The sequence below is a fragment of the Coturnix japonica genome, chromosome 14 (assembly GCF_001577835.2).
Source record: "Coturnix japonica isolate 7356 chromosome 14, Coturnix japonica 2.1, whole genome shotgun sequence".
NCBI lineage: Eukaryota > Metazoa > Chordata > Aves > Galliformes > Phasianidae > Coturnix > Coturnix japonica.
In genome coordinates, this window is record NC_029529.1 from 12694458 (window position 1) to 12719524 (window position 25067).

General features: G+C 46.6%; 3 protein-coding genes across 10 annotated transcripts in view; 1 reads left to right on the plus strand and 2 right to left on the minus strand.

The window, feature by feature from the left end:
• Positions 1-378: 378 nt before the first annotated feature.
• Positions 379-17608, minus strand: DCUN1D3 (defective in cullin neddylation 1 domain containing 3). 3 transcript variants are annotated; one of them, XM_015877476.2, is made up of 4 exons: positions 17503-17608; positions 8900-8976; positions 6563-7098; positions 379-6024 (listed from the first exon to the last, which is right to left on the minus strand). In XM_015877476.2, exons 3-4 carry the CDS (start codon positions 6991-6993, stop codon positions 5541-5543), a joined length of 915 nt encoding a protein of 304 aa, XP_015732962.1. In that variant the 5' UTR covers positions 6994-7098; positions 8900-8976; positions 17503-17608; the 3' UTR covers positions 379-5540. The 3 variants fall into 3 exon arrangements, with proteins under 3 accessions (XP_015732962.1, XP_015732960.1, XP_015732961.1); XM_015877474.2 differs by lacking the exon at positions 17503-17608 and adding an exon at positions 16931-17017; XM_015877475.2 differs by lacking the exon at positions 17503-17608 and adding an exon at positions 16246-16496.
• On the plus strand, positions 17101-19781 carry LYRM1 (LYR motif containing 1). Of its 4 annotated transcripts, none has more exons than XM_015877480.2 (4): positions 17101-17221; positions 17906-18064; positions 18518-18610; positions 19146-19702. In XM_015877480.2, the coding sequence occupies exons 2-4, from the start codon at positions 17906-17908 to the stop codon at positions 19260-19262; spliced, it is 369 nt and encodes a 122-aa protein (XP_015732966.1). In that variant the 5' UTR covers positions 17101-17221; the 3' UTR covers positions 19263-19702. The 4 variants fall into 4 exon arrangements, with proteins under 4 accessions (XP_015732966.1, XP_015732967.1, XP_015732968.1 ...); XM_015877481.2 differs by lacking the exon at positions 17101-17221 and adding an exon at positions 17228-17531 and having other exon boundaries at positions 19146-19781; XM_015877482.2 differs by lacking the exon at positions 17101-17221 and adding an exon at positions 17228-17424 and having other exon boundaries at positions 19146-19781.
• The window catches only part of DNAH3 (dynein axonemal heavy chain 3), a 47979-nt gene continuing 41118 nt past the window's right edge, over positions 18207-25067 (minus strand). For all 3 annotated transcript variants that reach the window (XM_032447622.1, XM_015877459.2, XM_032447621.1), the window contains exons 55-62: positions 24477-24593; positions 24145-24299; positions 23693-23860; positions 23188-23330; positions 22423-22627; positions 21572-21709; positions 19817-21426; positions 18207-18425 (exon numbers count right to left, since the gene is read on the minus strand). In XM_032447622.1, coding sequence (XP_032303513.1) covers positions 21073-21426; positions 21572-21709; positions 22423-22627; positions 23188-23330; positions 23693-23860; positions 24145-24299; positions 24477-24593 — 1280 coding nt within the window. In that variant the 3' untranslated portion in view covers positions 18207-18425; positions 19817-21072. The remainder of the gene's footprint in view (positions 18426-19816; positions 21427-21571; positions 21710-22422; positions 22628-23187; positions 23331-23692; positions 23861-24144; positions 24300-24476; positions 24594-25067) is intronic.

The following is a 25067-nucleotide window of genomic DNA, read 5'->3' on the forward strand; positions in this document are numbered from 1 at the left end:
ACAATTGCAATTTGGCTGCAGCGGGGAAGGGCAAAGGCTGCTCGGGCCACCTCAGCATCCAGCTGTGGAAACTTCACTTGCCATGTTTTTGGTGGGAAGCTGTGAGTGCAGAGCTGCGGCAGGAGCCAGCCCTGAGCAGCAGCAGTGTCAGATGAGGTTCAGCCCCTCTCCTGTTAAGGCTGCCCACATCCAGCACCTTTACACGTGTGCACCGCAGATCTGAGCAAATGAACCAGCCCATTTTAATTCCAATGCACTTAAAAACAGGGCAGGCACCTCCCTGCACGGGCAGAGCTTAGAAAGCAGCCAGGATTCCTGCACAGGAAACTACGGATAACAAAAATAGCAAGAGTCCTAGTCATAGTCATGAAAAAATAATTAATTTTTCCCCTTTTAATTGCAAATGTAAAAAGGACTTCAGGTTTAAATAAAACATTTTGTACAAAGCTTCACAAAAAAGTGAACACCAAAGTGTCATCATATAAACACGACAAATGACTTCTGTTCATAACGCAGAGCAACGTGCAACTTCCCGCTCCCGGGGACGGGGTTTCCCTGGCCTCCCTCAGGCCTTACTGCAGGAAGGGGACCCCAAAGCTCTGGACATTCACACAGTACTGAGGATACAGTGACTACAGGCAATGCTTCCTCTGGTGGAGATGGGGCTCCGGGGGTTTCTTTTCCTGTTTTCTTAATGGGTGTCTCGACGCTTCAATATACACAAGTACAACAATCTCATGGGTGAATGAATGGCAACTTGGATTAGAAAAAGCACCAAAATATTTAATATACATCTGGCACAAACTCCACAAGGTGTCAGTAATGGACAAACGGAGGCTTTGCTTATAATAAAGAAAAACCTGAATACTTTTCTTCCCAAAGGGACCGAATGCTGCACTCAGGATTGCTATCAAGGAACAACCACCTTCCCATCACAACCTCAGTGCACCGCGCCTCAGATCACACATTCTGTGGGAAACCACTTCCATTCTGTTCTAGATGATGATGGTGAGCAAAACAACACGAGAAGTATCTGTAAAACAACAGAGCCGATGGGGCTGGGGACAGATGCATCACCTCAGACTTTTCCCAGTTTTTCTCCAGGTCGCAGCTTCACACCTGGCTACATCCCTCAATAAAGACACCCTGCATGAAACAGAACTTCCTGCAGCACTTCCAAGCATTACAGCTCCGCAGCCGGTTGGAGGAGGAACCGTGGTTCTGCTCCACGACAATACATTCATCATCTCCTGGGGTAAGAAAACTATCAGACTTGGTATCACTGCTAAGTCTGAAAAGCAAGGATCACTCCTGATATGGAGAATGGTAGATTTGACCCCAAGTGCCCTTGACGGCTTACTGAGGAGACTGGTAGCAAGCTGTGTCACATCCAGTTCAATGGAAGCCGCACAAAGGAGTGCTGCTTTCACTGCTTCCTTACAACTATTTACTTCTCTGGGAGCAAATACACCACCGACACACATTCCTTCCATACAGGGCGATGTGGCCACGCTGGGGCTGAGCTCCACAAGTGTCTGTGCTGTGAGCTGCAGCTCTCCAGGCTGGCTCTGCCAAGTGCTGCCTTGCACTGCACGCAGCTGCAGTGACGCAGGCTCACTGTGCTGCCGGGATGGAGCCCAGCAGTGCTGGGTGGAAGCCTCATCCCGCAGCCATATTCATTCTCTTGGGACTCCACATAATGGGCAACACGCAGCATGAGGCCTTCCCACTGCTGGTGGCCCATTTCCTTTCTGAGAGACCATTTAAACTTACTGTTAAGAAAGAAAGCACATTTTTAAGATAACTAAGCTTAATTTGACTAAAGAGCCACTCCTGTGGCACAGGGACAGGTTGGCTTTGCTCCCTTCCAAAGGGTCGATTGCAGACTAGATACCAAAAAGAATGGTAAATAGGTAACACTTAACATGGGTCGATTAAAAAGTGTACATCACTTATCTAGGCATCACAGCCTGGGAGAGAAGGATGGTCAACTTGAACTATTCAAGTCTAACGAGGTAGAGATACCTACGTACTTCATGGTGAAGGAGTTACGGCCTTCCATCCTACAATCTCACGTATTTCACTTCAACTGAGGATATAAAGCCAAAGATACAATCTTTGATAATCCAGAGAGAGAAATTCAACACCAGTGTCTCTGCACACGACAAAAATAAGCACACTTATCTTCCACTGCTTTTTGAAAAAAACCAAAGCCTTCAAAATGTACGTTTTGCTGAATGTTGAAACTGATGGATGTTCAGTTTCAGGCGAAGCATCTTCCTGTTCAGTGTGAAAGGAACAGTTCATTGGCACGTTTCAAGCAGAGGGAGCTCGTAAGAACCAGGCGCCCAACTGATCAAGGATTGCTGCCACAAGGGCTGCACTGCAGAACAAGGGCTGCAAGACCCAGACCTTCACTACGCCTGTTCTCTTCCAGTGAACAGGAGCAGCAAAGCCTCACCCATCACACTGTGCCAGACCCGAGGCAGCCGGTAACCATGTGGTGTTTAACTCTGCTCGTTTGTATGGGGTTATTTTTTGGAAACAAGGCTCAGGACCACAAGGAAGATGCTCATGTCGGCAGTCATGTCTGCACAGGAGTGGCAGGTGAAACACATCCTGCTCTGTGGGGCCTCAGGGCACCGATGCCCACAGCAGCAGCCGGGGCAAAGCCCACAGCAGCCCCTGCCCCAGCAGGTCCCAAACCACCTGCCACACTCATCTCTTTTCCCTCAGGTTCTCTCCATACCATTGCACAGTACTACAAAGCTCTAATTCTCCAGCACCAGCATTGAATAGATGCACAGTTCCACATTCAGTTTCCATGATGTTACATCAGGTTTGATGGCCAACTCTGAGCAGAATCTTTCAAATCCACACTTGATCCATCAATCCATCAGCCTTCAACCCAACAATCACACCCCCAGCAGGAACTGGCACCACTGAGCCAAGCTGCCAAGGCACTGCAGTAACACCACACAGCGCTTTAGTACTGGGGAGTAAAGTCTGCACAAGTTGCACTGTGTGTATAAGCAAAGGCATAAAAATGCCACAGAGTGTGGATGTCAGACCACATTCCCAGTCAGTTCCTACAACGATCCGTACAGATCTATAGCTCCATAGATCTATAGTTATCCCAAGTTGCAGCAGATTCACTCCACGCATCAAGATCTCTAATACATACTCTGAGAAAGAAACTAAATAGTTCCAATGGTTCTGAGCGCTTGAACTGCTGCTGCAGTTCATCATGCAGACAAGCAGCAGTCACTGCCACAACTCTGTGTGTGCAGAGTCGCACCCTGCACTAGGTGAACACAGCTTCCATGCACTGAACACTTTAGAACTACCTTTAGGAAAAATATGAAGCAATGAACAGAGCACTGAGAAGCTGAATGAGCATTCCAAACTTCATATAGCCTTCATTTACTATCAGCTCAGGCCTCCATCTGGAGCTTTTGCTAGCGAAGCGGCCTCTGTTGGAGAGTTCTTTTCTCTGGCTTAATTAAAGAACAGCACCAGCAGAAGTGTCCCCCCATCAATTCCACTCTAATAGCTCAAATGCCTGCTTTGCTCACCAAACCGAGATATGGTTTTGCAGCCAAAACATCTTAGTGCTGTTAGAGCAATATGGAGGATGTGAGCAGCAGGGCACCCTGGGGCAGATTTACCTGTTACACTGAACTGGGCCCCCTCCTGCCCAGGGACAGGCTTGGCTAGGCCTCCATTTGTTCCCCACCGCTTCACTCTCCCAGGAAGAGCTCGCCAAAGCAGTACGGACCAAACACGCCCGTTACCAGGGGGAAGAGACGCCATCAGCCATTGTGAGCTTGTTTTTAAGCAGTTTTAGACAGCCAGAGACTGCAACTGTTGTACGAACTCTGGCCAAGCTGCCATGCAGGCTGTGCATCAGCAGAGCCCAGCACAGAAGTCAGGCAAACACTCTGCTAGCTCAAAGCAGACATGCACATCACACCACCCCGGACCCAACAAGAAGCTCACCACTGGAAGGTCGGCTTCCTTCAGCTTTACACACGGTCACAAAACCCACGAGATGCCAGAGATGACTGCTCAGCTTTGAGGGTTTTTGTTGTTTTCGATTTTTCATTGAAGCCACTTTACAGTCCTGAAGTACAGCTCTGAAAACAAAAGGTGTGTGATGAACGCTTCACGAGTTCAATGCTGGGCTTCACGGGAAGCCTTGGCAATTATCCCTTTTTACCAAAACGTGTAAAAAAGTTGACATATTACAATTAAAAAAGGTAACATCAATAACCAAAAAAAGCTTCAACCAGTGTTAATAAAATTCCCTTTAAGTCACAACAGTTTCAACAGGCAAATTGTCCCAATACAGGCATTGTAAAATAATAAATTTACTCCTATCCAAATATTATCAAATCAGTCTAAAAATGACTTATCTACACTGTTGTCATTAAGAACACATTACGAATTCACTTTGTCATCAGATGCCGATATTGTTGCTCCAGAAAGTGTGGAGTATTAACTGCAATTTAGCAATTAAGCATAGCTTTAGAAAACTTGGTTCCTCACATAGAAGTACTGTGCTTGCCAGACAAGTAAGATAATGCTTCGGGTATAAATCAAACAAATTAAAGCAGAATTATACCGCAGTTTTCCTTGAAGACTTAGGCTTTGTGTGTTGCTTCTGCCAATGTTTAAAAAACTTATGAAGCAGAACCTTTGGTTCTTTTAGTCAAGTAAAAATATTCTCCTGTAACCACAAAAATAAAACTTCCAGAGAAAATGGAAGTCCACCAAGAAGTCCACTTTCAATAAAACTGAGGTAGCACTGCTCTTTTATTCTGTGTTGTGTCAGAGATTTCGATACAAATCCTCATCTACCACTCAGTTGACTGACAGGTACAGTAACTTTATAAAACAGTCCCAACATTCAGTTTGAAACTGAAAATAAAAAGGAATGATTTGGACTCGGTCACGAGGAGTTACCTTCAAGTGGCAACGAGCCACACTACAAAAAGCTGTTGCTTATGTCATTGGATTTGTTGCTGTTGTTTGTTTCTTAAGAGCCTTATTAGGAGGGGATTAATGCATTTCAAGTTAACACTGCTATATTCTTGGTATAAAACCTTAAAATCATTACAGCCTAAATTTTCAACAATGTAAACAGCACTACACACAGTACAGACCTGCCCTGACAGACGTAGTATGAAAGACTTAATCTGGCACTGTATAATTTAGCAATGTTAATTTAACCTAACTAAAAGGATCTACATTGTGCAAGAAATATCAGACTTACTTATACTAATCTCAAGTCTTAACAAAAACGCTTAACTTGTAGCCGGGGTAAAATATTTCCGGGTAAGAGTAAAAGGAGTAACCAAAGTTAAGAAAGTGCCTAAAACATGATACAGCATTTTAGAGCCCTTTCGAATACAAGGCAGAAAAAGGTGTAAAGTAGAAAAAAAACAAACATCTGGAGCCTCGGTAACCTCCAGAAACATCCAGAGTTTACATCTCACGAAGGGCAACAGGTTGCTTTCATCACTGCCACCTAAATGCTGTTAAGTCTGTTCTTCCCTACACAGACCCCCTGTGTCCGAAGACATAATACATTTGGTTTCCTCTTCCTTTTTCCTCCGCTCCATTTCCCACTCCACAAAGGTATCGAAGAGACTCGGCCAGGCCTCGTCTTCGCTGTAGTTACTAAGGTCTGGTCCGATCACCTGAGTAAAATTTAGAAACATGTTCCACGTGTCCCGGGAGATTCCCTTGATTCCTGAGGGGTTCTCAACTAGGAAGTGCAACCACTGGTCCAAAATGGGGGGCTTGTTTTGGGTGAAGACTAATTTCCAAAGGGCAATGGCTATTTCCCGATGCAGTGACCTCTGTCCTTCCTCAGAGTCCAGGCCAAACTGAAAGGTGAAGCGGTAGAGATCCTTGAATTTATCTTCCTGCTTGGCTTCATGTAAGAGGCTGGGGAACCGTGCACAAATGCCATCGATGCTGTCCGCATTTATTGCTTTACAGCCTTCAAAAAACTCCTTCCTATTACAAGAGAGAAGAAAAATTAGTGTGCACACTTCTCATGCACCGAGCACTTCCCACCTCTCTAAGCTTCATCAGGACTGGTCTTGGAGGAAGTCATTATGCGTAACATCAGTTGGGAACGAACATCAGTTGGGCCTGCTTTACACTCTTTCACAAAACAATAACAGAGCTGGCAGCAATTACTAAGGACTCTCACAGCAAAAGTTATCTGCTGTGTCAAATCTTAACCTTAAGGCAGAGCTGATACAGAAAAGCTGGTTTTGTGAGCCAAGAACAAACTGATGTCTACAGAATGTCTCCATGCTGTTCATCATTAGTAGCGTGATGTCCAGAAACATTTTCAGTTCTGAAACCTACCGTGAGGGAGCAGGAGGAGAGGACAACACTGAACTTACCTTCTGCAGCCGCAGGAATGAACTGCACCAAAGCGCAACAGTTAGAAGAAATACCTACGTGAAGTGAATGAGGCTCTCTCTGATACAGATGACAGGATAGTTTAACATACAAAAATATTTAAAACTCCACGGGAACTAACCTTGTAAATTTGCACATAGTAGCAGCCTGGAATTTCCAAGCCAGAACTAGCACTTTAAATTCAGTGGGATCAACACAGAGGTCACTGCAAAATCGTTCCATTCCTTCCTCCAGTATGGCATCTTCCCGCTCATCCTTGTACCTCCTAAATAACTCTCCAATCTTTTGGAGGGACGATTCTTCTGCGCTGGAGACAGAGTCTTTCTTTGTATCCCCAGAAAACACTGAAGGTGGACCAGACTCCACAGCAGCATCCGCTTTCTTTGTCCCATTCACGAGTATATCTCCCGAGGACTTCCCACATGCCGAAGTGTGGTCATCTTTGTGCACAGCACTCCTCTTGCTATGCGACTTGCTGCCCGTTTCCCTTTCCCCGTTTTTGCTGCCGAGGGTAGACGAAGGATTCTTGCACTTGGTGACACACTGGCCCATGGTGCAGGGAGCCTGGCTTCATTCAGAGCAGCCTCCTTGCCGTGCCACAGCCCCGCGGCCACCCCTCAGCACACTGCTCCATGCCGCTGGGGGCTGTCTGCCAACCTGGAAAACAGTTTCAGAGTGAAAGAGCACTTCTCCACAAAGAACATTGCAAGCACTACACGTGGGATAACATTCACTGGAAGGAGATGGGCTTCAGGATACTTCTGTTTCGCCTGTTGAAAAGGAACAGTGTGCAGAAAGTCAGTGTATGCTGGAAACTTCAGGCAATTCCAGGCTGCTTCACCTCGCTCAGTTGCTGCTGTATATTAACAGGTCTTAATAAAGGAAATTCCTAAAATTCTTATGGAAACATAGGTTACAAAGAGGTTGATTCATGTGCAAACTTCATCGTGACAGACTACTCTAACACAGAAATGTTTTAAAGGAAATTTAAAAAAATATGTGTGTGTGTGCACTCACATTTAAAATACAGAGCACAAAATGGTGAAACAAAGCACTGGGTGGGGGAAAGAGAGGGACAGCAACAAGATGACCTGACCCAGAGCAGGGGCACGCACACACAGAAGTAGCAGTAACCCCAGTTCAGCTGGTAAAATCAAAATTTAAAGGCCAAAACAATTTCCCTGTGTAACTGACCCAAAGGTCAGGCTGGGCTGGCAGCAAAGTGCCAATTCACAAATGAATCAGTACTTAATAGCAAAGTTACTGTAACATGGTTATACAGCTTAACAGTGAGACAAGAGAGACAGCACTGATCACCAGTTTCACTATTCTGGTAAAAGACCAAAACTTGGGACTAACAATTGGACGCACTCGGTGCTACAGGATATGGTACTCCCAGAGCAGTCTGATTACTCAGACAAGTACTGAGTAACAACCTACAGTAAATATGAATCACCAAGATGCCCGACTTCCACATAACAGGGACTGCCTGGCAAGGCATTTCTATTCCCTTCTAGAAGGGAGAAAGCAGCTGGAAACACAGGAAGACTGCAGCCAGTTAAAGGAAAGCCACCCTCTAAGAACAAAGGATGTGTAGACCCATATTGCCCAGAATGTTACACAGGAAGCCTACAGAAGATCGGAAGGACCCTGTTAATGGTTTGGTTTGTTTTTTCAAGTCCTGTAAAGCAGTTAGTTGTTATCTCATGTTTTCAAGTGACCAGATCCCACATAACCCAAGGGAAGAAGGGAGTAAACAACAAAGTGACTGGGTAATAACTCTGGCACACAGAACACCGAGCTCAATTGAAAACACCTGAACTGTAGTGGGGAAGTTAATAGAACATGCAAAGGAGATATTTAAGACACCCACTGTTTTCCTCTAATGACTAATGTTGCAGCAATAGAAATTATTGGTTACATCCACAGAATAACACAATACAGCCACACATTACGCTGTTTAATAAAGTGTTGCATCACAAGGTATTTACAGCGAGTTTCAAAAAGGAGGAAGTGTCATGACAGAGGAAAAGAATAAATTTTGAAGAAGTCCACATAGACAAGTTTAAGACAGCACATACTAAAAGGTACACAGCTCCAACAGCCAGTAAACAGCTTCCCCCAAAAGCAGCTCCTTAGCTCAGGCAAAAACAATGGCCCCAACATCACCAAACCTCACCCCAGCCTCAGCTTCTTGCAAACAGGCAGAGACCACCAGAACAGCAGAGAATTTCACCATGCATTATTTATCTTTTGTGGGCAGGGAGGCATGACGTCTAACATAGCAGGTCATAGGGATCAGCATCACGGGTGCCCCTCATTTTCCATCTCTGAACAGGCATACAATGCTCTCCATGGGGGAAGCATGAGAGAATCATTGCAACTGCTGAACCAGAAGCGACTGCTATTTCAACAGCTGACACTGCAGCCATGACCTTGTAAGTAGACTTCTACTTACATCGTTCCAGCTACGCAGGGAGTCATTCCATTGGTTTTCACAGCCGCCTGCAGGCCCTCTGGGATCCACATGGAACACTGTAAAACAAAAGGGGCAAACAGAACTTTACACTTCGAAGAGATAATGAATACCATAAAATGCACTAAACTGGGCAGCAGCAGTTTATTTGTAGTCCACATTCATTTGTTGAAAGAGACTTTTCAAAACCAGTTCACTTTTTCATTTACTGAGTAGCATTAACACCACAAACTATGCATTATTATAGAACATACAGGCCAGGTACTGAATACAACAGACAAGTTCAAATATTTGTTAAAAGTAAACACAGATTTCTGGCTAATTCAATGCTTTCAGCAGGGGAGAGTTAATTCCCCATCTCATGTTCTCAGGGCAAAACTAACATGCTGTTGTCATGGCTGTCAAGCAAGGTCCCCAGGAACCATCACTCATTTACAGAAAAGGGAGGAAGAAGGACCTGAGGAACTACAGGCCGGTGAGCATCACCTCTGTGCCTGGAAAGACCATGGAGATGGTCTGGAAGAGATGCTAAGGCATGTAAGGGATGAGTGGGTGATCTGAGACAGCCAGCATGGCTTCACCAAGAGAAGATCATGCCTGACCCATCTGGTGGCCTCCTGTGATAGAGCGACAGCATCAGTGGACAGAGGAAGGGCACCTGCTGCCACCTGCCTGGATTCATGCAAGGCCTTCAACGTGGTCCTGCACCACATCCTGGTCTCTGTGCTGGAGAGAGATTTAAAGGCTGGGCTATTCAGTGGATAAGGAACTGGTTGGACGGTTGCAGCCAGAGCATCGTGGGCAGTGGCTCAATGTGCAGGTGGAGGCTGACAAGCAGTGACCCCCAGGGGTCCGTCTTAGCATGGTGCTCTTCAACCAAGGACAGAGGGTGGGACTGAGTGCACCCCCAGCAGCTTGCTGATGGCACAACAGAATGGAAAGACGGCATCCAGAGGGGCCCGGACAGGTTCACAAGGAGTGGGCACACAAGAACCTGATGAGGCTGAACAACAGTGCGGGGTGTTGTACTTGGGTCGGGGCAATCCCAGATGTGTACAGACTGGGAGAAGAACTCACTGAGAGCAGCCCTGCAGAGATGGACGTGGGGGGTGGAACTGGGTGATCTCTGAGGCTCCTTCCAACCAAAGTAATTCCATACTATCACTATCAATGCATGTTAGCCAAGCCACTGTTTAATCTGTGAATACCAGACAGTTGCTCCCTAGTAAAGCACAATCTCGGTCTAGAAATTAATTCTCTTTTTTTCCTTCTCTAGCACATTCCTTTTCATGTTTGTTTTTCCATGTTTGTTTTCCCATGTTCAGTCAAGTTGACTCAGCCTGATTTCTTTTCAATTCCCACCTCTACTAGTATAACTAAAAAGCTCTTTCGAGATAAGGACAGACAAAGGCACATCTGCTTTGTACAGCAAGTGCTGCAACTGCAGCTCCCTGTCAACACTTCTGTTCATACCTGATCTAGAAAAAAAAACAAGAAAGCTGTGGCAGAGCTCCTCTGCTTAACCATGTAAACACTACAACATTTCATTGTCACTGCTCTTAGTGCAATTAAGAAGCAGCAGGAGATCAAAAGCTGCTTTTCTGCATGCTCACTTTTTACATGAGACCTGGTTGTGAGGAATCCAGAGGGAAAATCAGCTTGTTCCATCATTTTCTCAGTAGAAGGTACAGGATGGATGTAGGAAGACAATGTTATAACATGTTCTTACACATGTGCCATCCTGCAGATAACGTGAGTTTTCCCCAAACAGAAATCCCTTACACTGATGGTGCTGAGCGAACAAGAATATGACCCAGCTTAGATCAGGGCTATTCTAGAAGGTGTAAGTCCGGGGAGCAGGTATCCAAAACGCTTTGGGAAGGCCAAGAAATCTGGGCACTGATTTTGACTGTCATACACACCCACAGAGCAAAAATGCACCTTCACTGAAATGTTTCTAGACAATTTTTGCAGCTGATATTCCAAAAAGCCCGCTCCTTTCAGACGTGCACCCTCTGCCTCCAAAGCTCACCTTACATTCCACAGGTCCAGCCCTCCCAAGGTGTTGTTCAGTGTTCCCAACACGTCATTCTGCACAGACCCCCAGCCCTGTGCCGCTGCTCCTGCCTTGTGCAGCACAGGCACCAATCTGGGTTTCTACTGGACCACAGCTTCCCAAAATTCCACAAAATTCAACAGCTGCCACCTCTCTGTTCATTTCTTGTGCCTGCCCCTGTTGCTATGGAACTGCTCTTATATTCACCTGGGGAGCAAAGGAGAGACAGAACAGGGAGCCCTGCAGCCTCGCTCCCCCAGGACCATGTGGAAATAGTGAAGAGATATCTTGCACTCTTTTTTAAACTCAGCCCCATCAAAAAGCTTTAATTTTTTTCCCCAATATGTGCTTCATCCTAATTTATTAGGTGGGTAGAAAGATTTGTTAGGATGATTATATTTTCACAGAACAAACACAAGTCTGGTTAGCTCACTAGTGTGCAATGGTAGAAAGGTACCTTCTGGTGGTTCTGTAATACAAATAAGTTAATGAAGTAATTAACAGAGCAGCAGTGCTGGCTTTGAGAAGTCTGTTTAGACTGAGCAAGGCAACCGAGGGGAAATATGACAGTCAGAGGATGCAGCCGTTCTAGATGACAACATCAATTTCAGTAAAGCTGAACCCAGAACCAGGCTGGATTCCAAGCCATATCTCATCCAGTACACACTTCAACACTCAGACCCGGGGTGTCTGAATCCATCAGTTTCACGAAACAGACTCATCTCCATCTCCTTACAGCTGTCAGCCTTCCCCCTCTCCCCTTCACATGCAAGAAGTATAATCAATTCCTTCATCACTTTTCCTGGGTACACTGAAACTTTTGCACAGATCTCCAGCACCTCAGTATGTGCTATTCATAGTGAGAGCAATACATGCCAGGGGCAGAGCTACTCTATGCTCAGACACAATGGCTTCACACCACCTCAGCAAACGTGCTGATCAGAGAACCTGCAGAAAACCAGGACTCTCAGATGTGTGACACAGACACACCAGGCTCTGAGCATTTGACAACTGCTGTGCAGCAAGCGTGCACCTTGCTTTGTCGGAGGTAACTCTGTAAAGCACAGAAATCTGTGACTATCCCTCAGCCAAACCAGAGTGACTCAGAAAAACAGCCTCTGTCTACAGGCTGCCAGGTGTGTGTGGATTTTGCTGTGCTCTGAGTATGACCAGCAGATTTCACCCAGAAGCAATGGAGGTACTTCCAGTGCTCGTATTCAGCAGAACAGGAATCAAGTGGATCATCAGTGATTTCTGTACTAATTATTTATGCTTAAAACCCATGTAACAAATGTATAACTGTATATTTCTCACTGCTCCCAGCAATTCAGAAAGCTACACTAATCCTGCAAAACCAGAAAGCCCTGATAGCAGCTTTGGTTAGTGGTGCACCACCTCCAGCACATCTCAGAGCAGCCAGCAGCACCCAGCAGGATGGGGCGGGAGCCAGGCTGCCTCCTGACATCACCTGTGGCATCAGATGCTCACAAGAGACTCTACCACCCATCTCGGTGAAGTCTGCCAGCAAACCCAATCCCTCACTTCACGCAGTTGTGCAGGAGCTGCAGGAGCAGCCGGCCGTGTAAATATTGGAATAAACACCAAATTATGTACAAGGCATTGTACAAAGTGGAAAGGCTTAAAAGCAAACAGAAACCTTAAAGCATTATAAGAGCATGTGCTTGGATTTTTAAAACTCTGACTGCCATTTTTTAAAGCATAAAATATATAGTCAGCTTCAGAGACCTTAGCTCTCTCTAATAATTTCCCTATCACAGTGCACAGCACTAGTTCTTTACACACTGTGCAGATGCTAACTGCAGCAAGAGCATCTAAGCAGACCCTCTGACTTACATTACCAGTTACAACACAGAGCTCCAGCTCCCCTTTGCCAGCATGGTGGCAGCTTCAGCCAATATGCTTTGTAGATGAATTTTCACCTATCCTTGATTTCACTGTTTGTTTCAGAAGCCTGGTAAGGTGTGTGGGTATCTGTCCCCGTGTCACATTATATACAGTCACCAACTGCAGGCACTGGCAGCCATGCTGGAAGCAATATGCATTTTTCATCAGACCCTTAGCACTTCTGGACCACACACTTGAATGCTAATGCAGAGTATTTGAGGATCTCCATATAGACCCATCTGTAACGAAAATATTGAGCAGACAAGTTCTGGGACATCTAGATTTACGGGCCTGTTACTAAGCTACACATGCCCCCCATATCCATTTGGTACTAGAATGATTTGTCTCCCTCTTAATTTTCCAAACATAAGGCAAACACTGACAGCAGTAGGTGTTTCAAAACTATAAAAGGAGAACTTGTATTACACTAGGAAAAAAAATCAGAGTAAGAGCTGACAATTTCCCACAGTCTGCTACTACTTGGATGCAGAAAGAAGAGCTTTTTTGTTTGTTTGTTTTTTAAAGAACACAATTGCTAAATGGAAAAGTGAGACAACAAATAACTAATGTCACACTGTCTTCAGCAGCGCGGCTTTCTGAGAATAAAGAACTGTGACAGAAGGTCAGTATTCACAGTCTCACATTTTGCTAAGTAAGTTTTGTTTTTCACAAGGCAGATGTCTCAGACAGAACTGCATTTCTAACTTCTGAGATACCAGAAGATCACCATACCTCACTCTCTTTAGCTCTCCTGTCTTTGTTTGCCTACAGTATTCCAGCCTCTACAATAGAGCTCTCTAATGCACACAGCTAAGTAGCCCCCAACCCACCGACCTCCTGCTTCCACTTCAGCACACATCAGTTGACTGGAGCGCTGTCCTGCAGGACATAGATAGAACACAGACCTACCAACTCCAAAAGAGTTAGTTCTCAAGCTACCTGCTAGGCAAGCAGCCTTGATTGACCTTCTTCCCCACAGTATTTCTTGTGTTCTGGTTACAAGAGAGAGCAGAACCCTCACAGTCAAGCTCCCGGTGTCAATCTCTGAATGTCATCAGAGAAGGTGAAGATGGGGTGGAAGTGAACAGCATGAGCACATCTGCAAGTCTGGTGCCTTCCTCTCACTCTCTGGAAGGCTGCGGCCCAGGTCAGCAATTGCCCAACTCAAACTGCAGTGAACAAGTGATGCAGGAGAGGCTGGGTGTCTCAAACAACGCGTCAGACATCTCATGGTCCACTGGTGTCATACAGGATTTATAGGGGGGAAATTGCAGGCGGCATTTCACCAGAAGGCAGTATTTGCTAATGCAAGTTGCTACAAAATTACCATCGTTTCCAGTCTAGTTACTATGTCATTACCACTGACAAAGTTAGAATCAGGGATACAATTATTCCATGTCACCAAAGCAGATCGCCTGCAAAACACTAGTGCCATTTAACCTAGTATTTTTAAAAGGAGGGAAGGGGGAGAGAAAAAGAATCATGAGATGTCCAGTAAGCAGAAGACAAAGCCTGCCCAACAGAGGCTGGTCAGGAAAGGAAGCCAGTGAGACAAGACACAGACCCCCAGGGAGAAAGAACTGGAGCGGAGGAGCCCAGCCAGGGAATCCCCGTGGAGTCAAAATACTGGCTAGAAATCTTCAGCTCCTCTTTTATTTCTAAGGATGAGCACAAAAGAAAGTACTATTTTCCTAACATCGCATACCTTTATTTTTACAGCTCCTTCTTACTCCAACGAGCTTTCCTGTGACCTTCATTTCCACAGACCAGTGTGCCTGATGGAACAAAGACAGCGCTCCTGCATCTTACAACTTTGCACACAAACAGCCAAGGCCCCAGGGCGTGTCTGCAGTGCCCCAAGGTTCTACATCAGCATGGGGCACTTCTGAGCAGTACTGGGATACTCACTTTCCTGCTGACTCGCAGGCATACATCTGTCCATATCCAAACTCATCATTTTCTGCCATGAGCAAATCTAACTTCACAACGTCTGAAGGTTTAGAGTAGTCATTTCTATTCCTTTTTCTTCCACTGCCATTCCTCCCTACCTTACATTGCCCTGCCCAGCACACATCCACAGAACATATACGATTTTCTACATGGTCCTCAAGTAGAAGCAAAGAAATTGGTGGAATGGAGCCTCACCTTCATCCACATGCAAATCCACCACAACAAACCCCTTTGTGCTAGAAGTCAGTCAAACTGTTTGGTAGCTTCCCTTCCTCAGTACAGAGCTCTTTATCTAATTTTAACTAATGACTTCCAAAATAGCTCTTCTGGGTTTTGCCTCAAAAATCAGCCTTTCAATTCATCTGATTTCCTTTTGTATTATCCATGCAAAATAGAAGACATAATTACCAACGAATTTCCAAGATCAATAAGAACAAGTGAGGCAAAATTTTCTATGAACATGGCAATGTGCAACTCAAAAACACAGTAAGGGAGCAGCAGGGAAGGCATCTAACTCAGCAGATAACGAATTATATCACAGGTGATCAGTCTCAAGAAGAAAGTGGTTTCAAAGTATCACATTGAGCTGTGTACTCTTCTGTTAATAGTTTTGCCAAATTATTTAAGGATTATCCTAATTTGTGCTGGTATAAAACTTGATTTTAGAAAACAATCAGAATTTCAGAAATCCTTCCAAGAGAAGATGCAGCAAATTCATGATGCCGGTTCTGCAGGCATGAACTAATTCCACACAGATCACAAGTTCTTTTTCTGCTGATGTGCAGAGTCTTTGCTTCAGGCTGCGCGTTGCCTGTCACTAAAAGGGCTACAAGGCCTTCCCACACACCATTAGCACGTGTGCAGAGGAGGTGTAAGGTTTAAGACGAACCCTAGAACTGACAAGAAGGTAAAGCCAGACCTCTCCATGCTCACACGTATCTGTTTGTCCTTCAGAGGAACTCCTCAGAGCAGGAAAACATGCAGCAGAGTTCAGAAGCACTCAAAGAACAGCAGCCCTCAGACATTCCCTCTTTCCATTGCCAGCCCAAAGAAAACAGTAAGATCTCAGTCACACATCAACTGTTTAGCAAAGAGGTTCTCGGGCATATGAGCAGTGTGTGCCTACAAGAGACGCCTTTTGACCAATGGCTCCCCCAAAAAAGAAAGAACACACAAGGACTGGAGTCTGATACAAAGGCCTGACAGACATTTCAGGAACCACAAGCCAGTTCTGCACTTTGGGGCCACAGCTCGGCCCTTCTGAGCACTTTGCCTGCCCTCCCTTCAAACTATACTATGGATGGTATCATTTAAAGTGAAGTTACAGCTGTGGATCAGTGCTGTATGTGAGTAGCTGGGCTCCCACTCATCAGTTATCAAAGAAACACTTTGAAGGATAGCACCATTAACTACTTACAGTGTAAGAAATAAAAGGCTTTTTCCAGCACTGTCTCTGCTTCCCAGCAACGCTCCCCTGGAGCCGCGCGGCTGCAGGCCCAGGGGCCGGGGCAGCACTGCGGGCACGGCCCGGTAACGTGCTCAGAGCGGCACCGAGAGCCGAAGGGAGAACGGAACCCGCAGCGGGTGCGTTCGGACGGCGCAGAACCGGCTCCTGGGCCGATCCAGGCGCTTCCTTGCATTCAGCCCGGCTTTCCCTCAGTCCGCCGGCCACTCACCTGCAGCGCCGGGGCCGCGTGCGGAGACCGCCCGAGCGGAGCGGCCACCGCCGGGGGCGGCTCGGACGGATGGCGGCAGCCCCCAGCGGCGCCCGGCCCCGCCCGACCCACGGCTCGTGCTGCGGCTCCGGGGCTGCAGCTCCGCACGGACGGACGGGCCGCCCCGCAACGCGGCTCCGGGCCGGGCCCAGCGGCGGCTGCAGCTCGAGGGGCTGAAGGGACGGGCCGCCGGCAGGGGAAGGCGGCAGCGGCGGCCGAGGGACACGCACGGGGCTGACGCCCGGCCCGGCCCGCCGCGTCCCCGGGGGCGGCACAGCACGGTACGGTACAGCACGGCACGGCACGGCACGGGACCGAGGCACGACACAGCACGGTACGGTTCGGTTCGGTACGGCACAGCTCGGCACGGCCCCGCGGGGCACTCACCGCGATCCCGGCGAGGCTGCGTCCCTCCGCATCACTTCCGGGCCAGCAGTCAGCTGGCGCCGTGACGTCACGCGGCGCGACCGGCGCAGCACGAACCGGGAGGGCACAGGGCGGGGAAGAACGGGAGCAGCGGGGCGGGGAGAGGCACGAAAGGACACGGCACGGGACCGAGGCACGGCACGGCACGGCACGGCACGGTGCGGGGCTGAGAGCGCGGCCTGGAGGGAGCCTGTGCCCGGAGGTGCCGCGGGCGCTGCGGGCGGGAGGTCGGCGCTGGTTCCGCCGCTGCGGGTAAGGCCGGCCCGGGCGGCAGGGGCAGATCGCACCGTACACACAACAGCGGCATTTCGGGCCTCGTTTCTGACGCCGGCTCTTGGTGCGGGCTCAGCGGGCAGACGGCGCCACAACGACCGGGGCGCTCAGGACCCCCCTCGCTCACAGTCAGCACCTCGGAATCATCGCACGGCCAACGAGCTGCTCGGCACCTGGCACCGGTACCGCAGTCCACCCACCATCACCCACCATCACCCACCATCACCCACCATCACCCACCATCACCCACCACCACCCACCAGTGCTGTCATCGTGTGCGTGATTCCAGGTCTGGACACACAGCACAGACGGGGCAGCGCTGTTACAACACAGCGGAGACTCCTCCGAGTTTCGGTGACTCGCCCAACGCTGCGTGTTGCAAAACAGCAGTGACAGAAAGCACGGCCGGTCCTGAGCTGGTTCTCATTCAGCAGAGCACTGCATCGAGTGCTTGACTTGCAGCAGGAGCTCGGGCTGCTTGCATGGGGCAGATTTAAGTCTCAGTGCCAATACTTTGCTGGCTGGGTCTTCTGGTTTCAGCAGCTATTTCAGTTCATTCTTTAGGTGGTGGAGATGCTCTTAAGCATTGAATTGTGTTTAAAAGCAGTACACGTGGTGGTCGTTCACACAAACTGGGGCTCTTGTGGGGTTGGTCTGTTTCAGATGACAGCAGTCACACGACAAGAGGTGCTGGGCCTTTACCGCAAGATATTCCGGATAGCCAAGAAATGGCAGTCGGCATCAGGACAGGTGGAACAAACTGCTGCAGAGAGGGAGTACATTATAAAAGAAGCCAAAACGTTGTTCCGAAAAAACAAAGATGTGAGTGAGCGTCATTGCAGGTTTGAATTTCTGACCCCTTTCACTGTGCTTTGCTCACCCCCAGTGGGTGGATGCCAAGGTATGGAAATAAGAAATGATTTCCCAAAATTCCTTCCCCATAAATGCCAGTACAAACACATTCTAAGGCATATTTGAGTTACAGCTTATTATTTCAGGGGTCAAAATCTGTAAGAAAATTCAAACCCTCTGAGGTCTCCATAAACTCCTGTGGAAGGCCAGGCACGTCACCTCGAAGAGCACTCTCTGCTCTCACAATTCTGATAGCCTCTGGGCGCTGCTACTCAGAGCCATAGAGCTCAGCAGTGCAGATGTGAAAAACACCATCATTGTATCCTTGGAACTGCAAAAGGAAGGGAAAAAAAAGCTTGAATCTTGAAATGCTGATTTTTGTACTTGTGCAAAATATTTATTTTTAGCTCTCTGTTATCTTAGGTGACAGATCCGAAGCTGATTAAGCAGTGCATAGAAGAATGTGAGGCAAGAATAGAAATTGGACTTCACTACAACATCCCCTACCCGAGACCCGTGAGTATGTCTGTTCCCCACAGGTGCACCTTATTAGCTCCCATCTGACACTCAAATCATAGATCCATTCTACTGTCGTTGTGCCACACATCTCACCTCTGCTCAGGTGCTCTGCTAAATCAGAGCCAGGTGAGCTCTGAAAAAATCATCAGCACGCTGCTTTAAGACTTCAGCTTGGGACCTTAACAGGATTTCTGTGTCTTGCTGTTCTGGAATACTGCTTACAGGCATATTTCAACAATGTTATCGTCACAATCTGATTTCAGATTGCAGACCAGAATTAACAAAACCTCAAGTATGCAGGGTTTTCTTAAACCTGATGTTTAAGGCTGCAGAGTCGCTCCACTAATTGCTCTTCAGAGAGTTCTTTGCACAGAAATCTAATAACCTGGCTTCAGACAGCATGGTTGCCCTCTCCAATGAGTGAACGAGTGATTGAAACTCAATAAAATTGTCTGTATATGCTTCTTTTTTTTTTTTTTTTTTTTCTTTGTAGCATCTTTATTTGCACCTGACTTGGGATTTTCTATTCCAGATCCATCTGCCTCCCTTGGGCCTTGCCCAGAAACAAGGCCGTACGTTCCGACATCAGGAAAAGCTGAGGAAGATTTCTAAGCCAATATACCTGAAATCCCATGATGAAATTTCATAACCCATCGTTTCAGCTGTGATGTGCTGGGACTGCAGTGCAGGTGGTTTGTGCGCACAGCTGTGAATGAAGCTGTTCTGGTCACTTGCTACCACGTCACCTGGGGCCTCGCCAGAAAACTACGGATGTGATGCACGCCATGGCCAGGGCTGGGCTGGTATTAGTGACAGTTCAGCCACTGACTGATCAATAAAAGTGGCCCTTGGCAAGGAGTGAGGTTTGATACTTTGACATCAGGACAAATTACAACAGTTTTTCAAATCCTCTTAATCTATAGAAGGGCTCTTCCATGGTTTGAGGACGATATATGCTCAGTTATGATTCAGGGAAGGAAAAAGAAAAATGCTGCACAAAGAAGCTAGTCTAACAATGAGAGAAATATCAAAAAATAGAAATGTCAAATCCTTTAGGGTGGATTAAAAAAAACACTTTGTTTTAATGTACGTACTGAATTTCAGCTAATTTTAATCATATTAAAAGTAGAAACCATCCCCGTTAGTTTCATTAAAACTAAGAAAAGTGTGTGGTTTTAGAAGACTGGTTTTAATTAATCTTACCTTACTTACAGATCTTCTGAAACCTCGCTCTCAGGAAGGGCTGTGGCTGTCCCTGCGGTGGCTGCGCAGTCACTGGAGTACAGCCAGCGCTGTCTGAGCTGCAGGGGCTGAAGGCAGGGATGGTGATTATCTTTGTAGTCTTTCCCAATCTTAATGACTCAGATTCTGTGGAAAAAAAGATATGACCCCAAATGGGTGGATGCAGTGTTACGGTGGTGGTGGTGGTTTGTGTGTGAGGGTTTTTTTTAATGTTTGCTTTGATCTCTGCTTCCCATATATTATATGTATCAAAACTCTCGGAATCCAGCTCCAGTACAAAGTGGCAGATGATTGTTAGTCCAACATGAGGTACAGTAGAAAGGGAACTTAGCTCCACTGATCAGGTACCCGGGATACGTAAGTCAATAACACTGCAATGACAAAGTCACCCAATGATGAGACAAGCACGCTGCTCTGGGAAGTGGCAGGCTCCTGACATGTGAGCTGTCCAGATTTCTTCCACGGAAACTCTAAAGCATGTGTCCAAGGAGCATCAGCTCCAACCATTTTACAGAGCAGCTCTGGCAGTTCATTCCAGTGGAAGATTAGTTCTACATGTGGAGAAAAGACTGTTCTCATGCACTCGCCCCTTATCCTACATACTCCTGGGATGCAAGATGTAGGCAAATCCAGCAAGTCCTGTTTGCAAGAGTCATGGATTAGATTCCCATTGAAATCAGCAGCAAAACACAGCCCAATTTTACTTGGGGACAAGCAAAACAAAAAAGGCCCAATGGTAGCAGCAAGGTGAGAACAGGACGAGAGGGAATGGCGTCAAGTTGAGCCAGGGGAGTTCAGGTTGGGTATCAGGAAACGTTTCTCCTCTGAAAGGGGTCAGGAGCTGCAATGGGCCCTGCCCGGGGAGGCTGGGGAGTCACCGTCCCTGGAGGGGTTCAAGAGCTGCGTAGACGAGGTATAGAGGGACATGGTTTAGTGGGAAACAGTGCTGGTAGGTGGACATTGGACTGGAGGATTTCAGAGATCTTTTCCAAGCTCAGCGATTCAGCCCCTGTATGACCTTTACTCATTCTTGTGTAGGGGATGAGAATGGCCAAAGAAACATAGGAAACATGGGGCTGTTTTAAAGCCAGCAGGAAGTAGTGGTATTTAAAAATATACAAATAAACGGTAATAAGTTAAAAAACCACCACCACCAAACAGTCACTGGGGAGCAGAGCGTATCTTTTAATTCCAAATGAAGAGGGCATTGCTTTGTCTCAGTCGTCGAGCTGGCACAGCGCTGCCACACCTCGATTGATCCAGTGCTTCTGGGGCTGCTTTGAAGGGAGCTCAACAGAGAGAACGTAGTTAGTTGAGTGGCCAGTAGTGGATAAGACGCCTCTTCTTGCGCTTGTCTTATACACAGGGCAGGAATAGATGTTCAGATGAAGAAATTTGGAGCTTTCTCCAGGCTTCAGCCATATTACGGGTAAGGGATCATAGAGGATTTTTGGAAGCGATTCCCCAATTGCTGCAGATTCTCGATCCCATCGTGCACCTTCCAAGAAAAGGCCTCTCACGTATGCCCCATCTTCTGGTATTTTCTCCATTGTGTTCTCCTGTTTCATCACCTGGAACGATAAAACCATTTGCTTTATTTCTATTTGGAGTACACTAAACCCCGTGGTGGGATTCCTAACTGAACTCCATTCCCTGCTGCCCCAGAACATCTTTCAAGCTGCTCAAGAAAAGCAGAATTCCTCCACGTGTTCTTACCTCAAATTCAAACCCGATGTGGTCAATGGGAATGCTGTATTTTCTGGCATAGTTTTGTAAAACGCCTGTCAAAAATGACTGAGTGAAGTAGAATCCTGACAGCCAAAAGACAGTGGGTGACCCATCGACGACCCAATCCTGAACACAGGAAAAAGGAAAACAGAAGAGAAATACACTTTTGGCTTCGCTGTGCAAATTCAGCAGGAGGAGATGTCCTCACAGATGCAAACACCACAACAAGACCCAGCCCTTGATTGGACCCTCTGAATGTTGCCACTCGTACAGAGTCTTTTTTTTTTTTTTAGATCAATATACCTTATTTTACAGTCCTTTAAGCACTGACATCCTAACATGAAAAAAGGCCAGATTATCTTACATTACATTATCTTCCTATCACTGTAAGGACAGTGTATCACTACAGACAACACATAAAAACCCAGCAGAGGAAATAACTCCTGCACAAAGATGCCAGTGTCTGGTTTGGAAGTCAGGAGGGCAGCAGGAGAAACAAGGCAAAGGCAGGAGATGCACACACTGCTCCAAGCCACATGGAGGCAAAAAAATTAAAGGAGCATATATGGCACTTTAATGCAGCAAACATGAAATTCTGCTGCTTCATACAAATCTTCCTCTCCTCTGTTCAGTTCTCTCCTCCTGTCACCTTTATGGGATTCTGCTACACGAAGGATGTACTCTGGAGTCACCCTGCAGAGCACTGCTATTGATGCAGGGCACAGCAGATCCCAGCCCTGCGCCTCTCAGGTGCTGCTGAGTGAGGACAGCACCAGACATTTCAGCTGCTCACCTTCCAACCAGCCCATCCTTAACCTGTCGGTTTCAGCTCAACATACCTGGAAGAAGCTCAGACGGCAGAGCAGATCGGACACGTAGCTCCCCAGGGGCTTCAGGGACGGGTAGGATTTGGCAGCCCACATTGATGGCACTTTTCCCATTAGCATGCTGTTGAAAACATCTTCAAGTTCAGCCGACATTAACACTAGGCCCTTGATGGCTTTGCCAATATTAATAAGACTGCTTCGAACCACCTGAGTAAGCCTTCAGATAAAACAGAAATCATCACCTCATCATTTACTTACTTTTTTTTCTTTTTTCTGGCTATAGACCTTCAGGTTGAATAAAAGGCTGAACAAAGCTGGGGAATGTCCTGTCAGAAAGTCTTTATCCCACATACAGTAAGCAAGGCTTATTTACCTCGAGAAAAAGCAAACACACATACAGAAATGAAAGGCAGTAAAAATCCCATGCTAGGAGGGGGAAAGAAGTGAGAAGAGCTTCAAGGCTCTGGCAGCAGCTATTGCAGTGTGCTGGGAACAGAGGAGCCTGGGTATGACTTGAAAAGAAGGAAGCAGGCAGCCCCCACCTCAGCACAATAAATTCAACCCTGATTTAAGTTCATGCTACAAGAACGTGGGCACCATTTTTATGTTTAGGCAGTGAGCTGCCACTGTCACATTTTTTTGTTAATAATGTTGAGGCAAAGCATCATCTGCCATCTTAAGAATTGTGTATTGTGAGAGGCTTTTAACTGCTCACACTTCACCAGCTGCCAGCAGGGTCCCATCCAAGCAGTCCTCAGCGCAGCACACAGACCATACCTGTTGAACCGAATCAGCTCCTGCCGCAGGACTGTATTCATGGACTCCTCATAGAGTACCGGGTACATCCTCATCACCTCCTCAACATCAAAGTCACTCGGTAATTTGGATAGGATGTCCTGTGCCAAATCCTCAACAGTTTTCTGAAATCACAGATTGGAAGAAAATGAGAACTTGTTCTTCACCAGCTGCGCTTGCTAGCTGGGCTCTAACTACAGTTTATGACTGAAATGAAGCACTTTACTGTTGTTTTAAAATGTGACAGATGGCATGAACTTTCCCACTCCAACCACATATTCTACTCAACCAGGTGGTGCCGTGTGTTGTCCAAATACTTCAGTGCCCATTTTAATCCAGGTTCTCCCAGTCCACATCTACTTCTCTACACACCTGCACCCTGTTCCCTGCACACCTACGTAATGCTCGTGTGATGGGAGGCGCAGGGTTACTCTGAGACGTGGGGCACACGAGGCATGAGCTGCAAGTTGATTGTTCCCCCTGTTACCTGAGGGGACCTGCCACCTCCCCCTGCCACTCGAGGCAAAGTCAGGAGCACCCCGCTGAAGAGCTGGTTGGTCTCCTGGGTATCCTTGGTAATGTCTGCATTCTCGTGAAGCCCAAACACCTCAGGGTGCGTCACGCTTGGTAAGCTTCTTAGGTATTCAATGTAAGACTGTAAAAGAAACATTTCAATAGCAGAAATCAGGCAGTGATATATTCACAAACGATCAGTACATCCAACATCAGAATACTGGAATCTATCACTCTCTCTCCGCTGCCATGTGATAGATATTAAGTACCAAACTCATATTTTGCAGATGCAGTCTGTCACGGCTTTGCAATCTTATGCATTTATTTCCTGTACGTTTATTTATTGTATTTGTTGTATCAAAGTGCAGCATAGGTAAGCTTTTTCCCAACAATTAAAGGGAGAATTTACATGTGCCATCTCCTCACCTCATATGGACCATGTGGTGGGATGTAGTAGTCACCTCCAGGCACAAGCACGTACTTGTCCTGCTCTATATCCTTGTTGTAGACTGTAGACAGAAGGGACAGGAGAAGCCGCCTGTCTTTGTCGTCTGTTACTCTCCCACCATAGTTACATTCCCCTGGGAAAGGACAAAGAAAACAAGAATGAAAAGATTAAATTTAATGTAAAACACTTTTTGTTTGTTCATTCATGTTCACCTCCAGTAAGTTGAAATCCTGAGGCTTCCAGATACTCAGAAGTTTTTAGGTACCATTGAATCAAAGTCAAAACACATCAGAGAGCACAAAGCCTGTACCTGTTAGATACGTCAGAGCTTCAAAAGGGACTTCTTCATATTCATTCAAAAACATGTGGATCTGCTGCATACTGATCCTGAGGTCAGACTCGTTGAACTCGTACGGAATATTCCAACCTGTTCAATACAGGGAATATACATGGGGTGAATGAATGCTGCCCCGTGCTGAAATATAGCTGCTTATTAATACCGGGATGGTGGCTTTCAGTGGGAATAAACACTGCACAGCAGTCACTGTTACTATAAAGGCAGATTCAGTCAGAATGGAAGGCTGAGAGCTTCACGCTCACTAATGGAGAGTGTAAGATATATATATACACACAAACACACATATATATGGTTATATAGTAATAAATATGAAATCTGCAGTTTCCTATGTTTCTGCATTGTATGGAAAATGTCGGAATCCAATATATTTCCAAATACATCCTTTCATTGCTGTATTATGAACACACTGCAGATACTGACTTTCAGTTTTACACCAAGCAAACAGACACACTGGCTCTGCTAAAAATGTACACACAGGAACAGAAGCGCTACTGATAAGTACACTGATAAGTAAATTACTGCAGTTATTGAACAGCGGTGTAA

Coding starts and splice junctions, on each gene's coding strand:
- DCUN1D3 (XM_015877476.2), bottom strand. CDS start 6,993: ATGGGCCAGTGTGTCACCAAGTGCAAGAATCCTTCGTCTACCCTCGGC. Junction 6,025..6,562: donor ACTATGTGCAAATTTACAAG/GTTAGTTCCCGT, acceptor CTCTTGTAATAG/GAAGGAGTTTTTTGAAGGCT.
- LYRM1 (XM_015877478.2), top strand. CDS start 17,816: ATGCTCTTAAGCATTGAATTGTGTTTAAAAGCAGTACACGTGGTGGTC. Junction 18,065..18,517: donor TGTTCCGAAAAAACAAAGAT/GTGAGTGAGCGT, acceptor CTGTTATCTTAG/GTGACAGATCCGAAGCTGAT. Junction 18,611..19,145: donor ACATCCCCTACCCGAGACCC/GTGAGTATGTCT, acceptor TTTCTATTCCAG/ATCCATCTGCCTCCCTTGGG.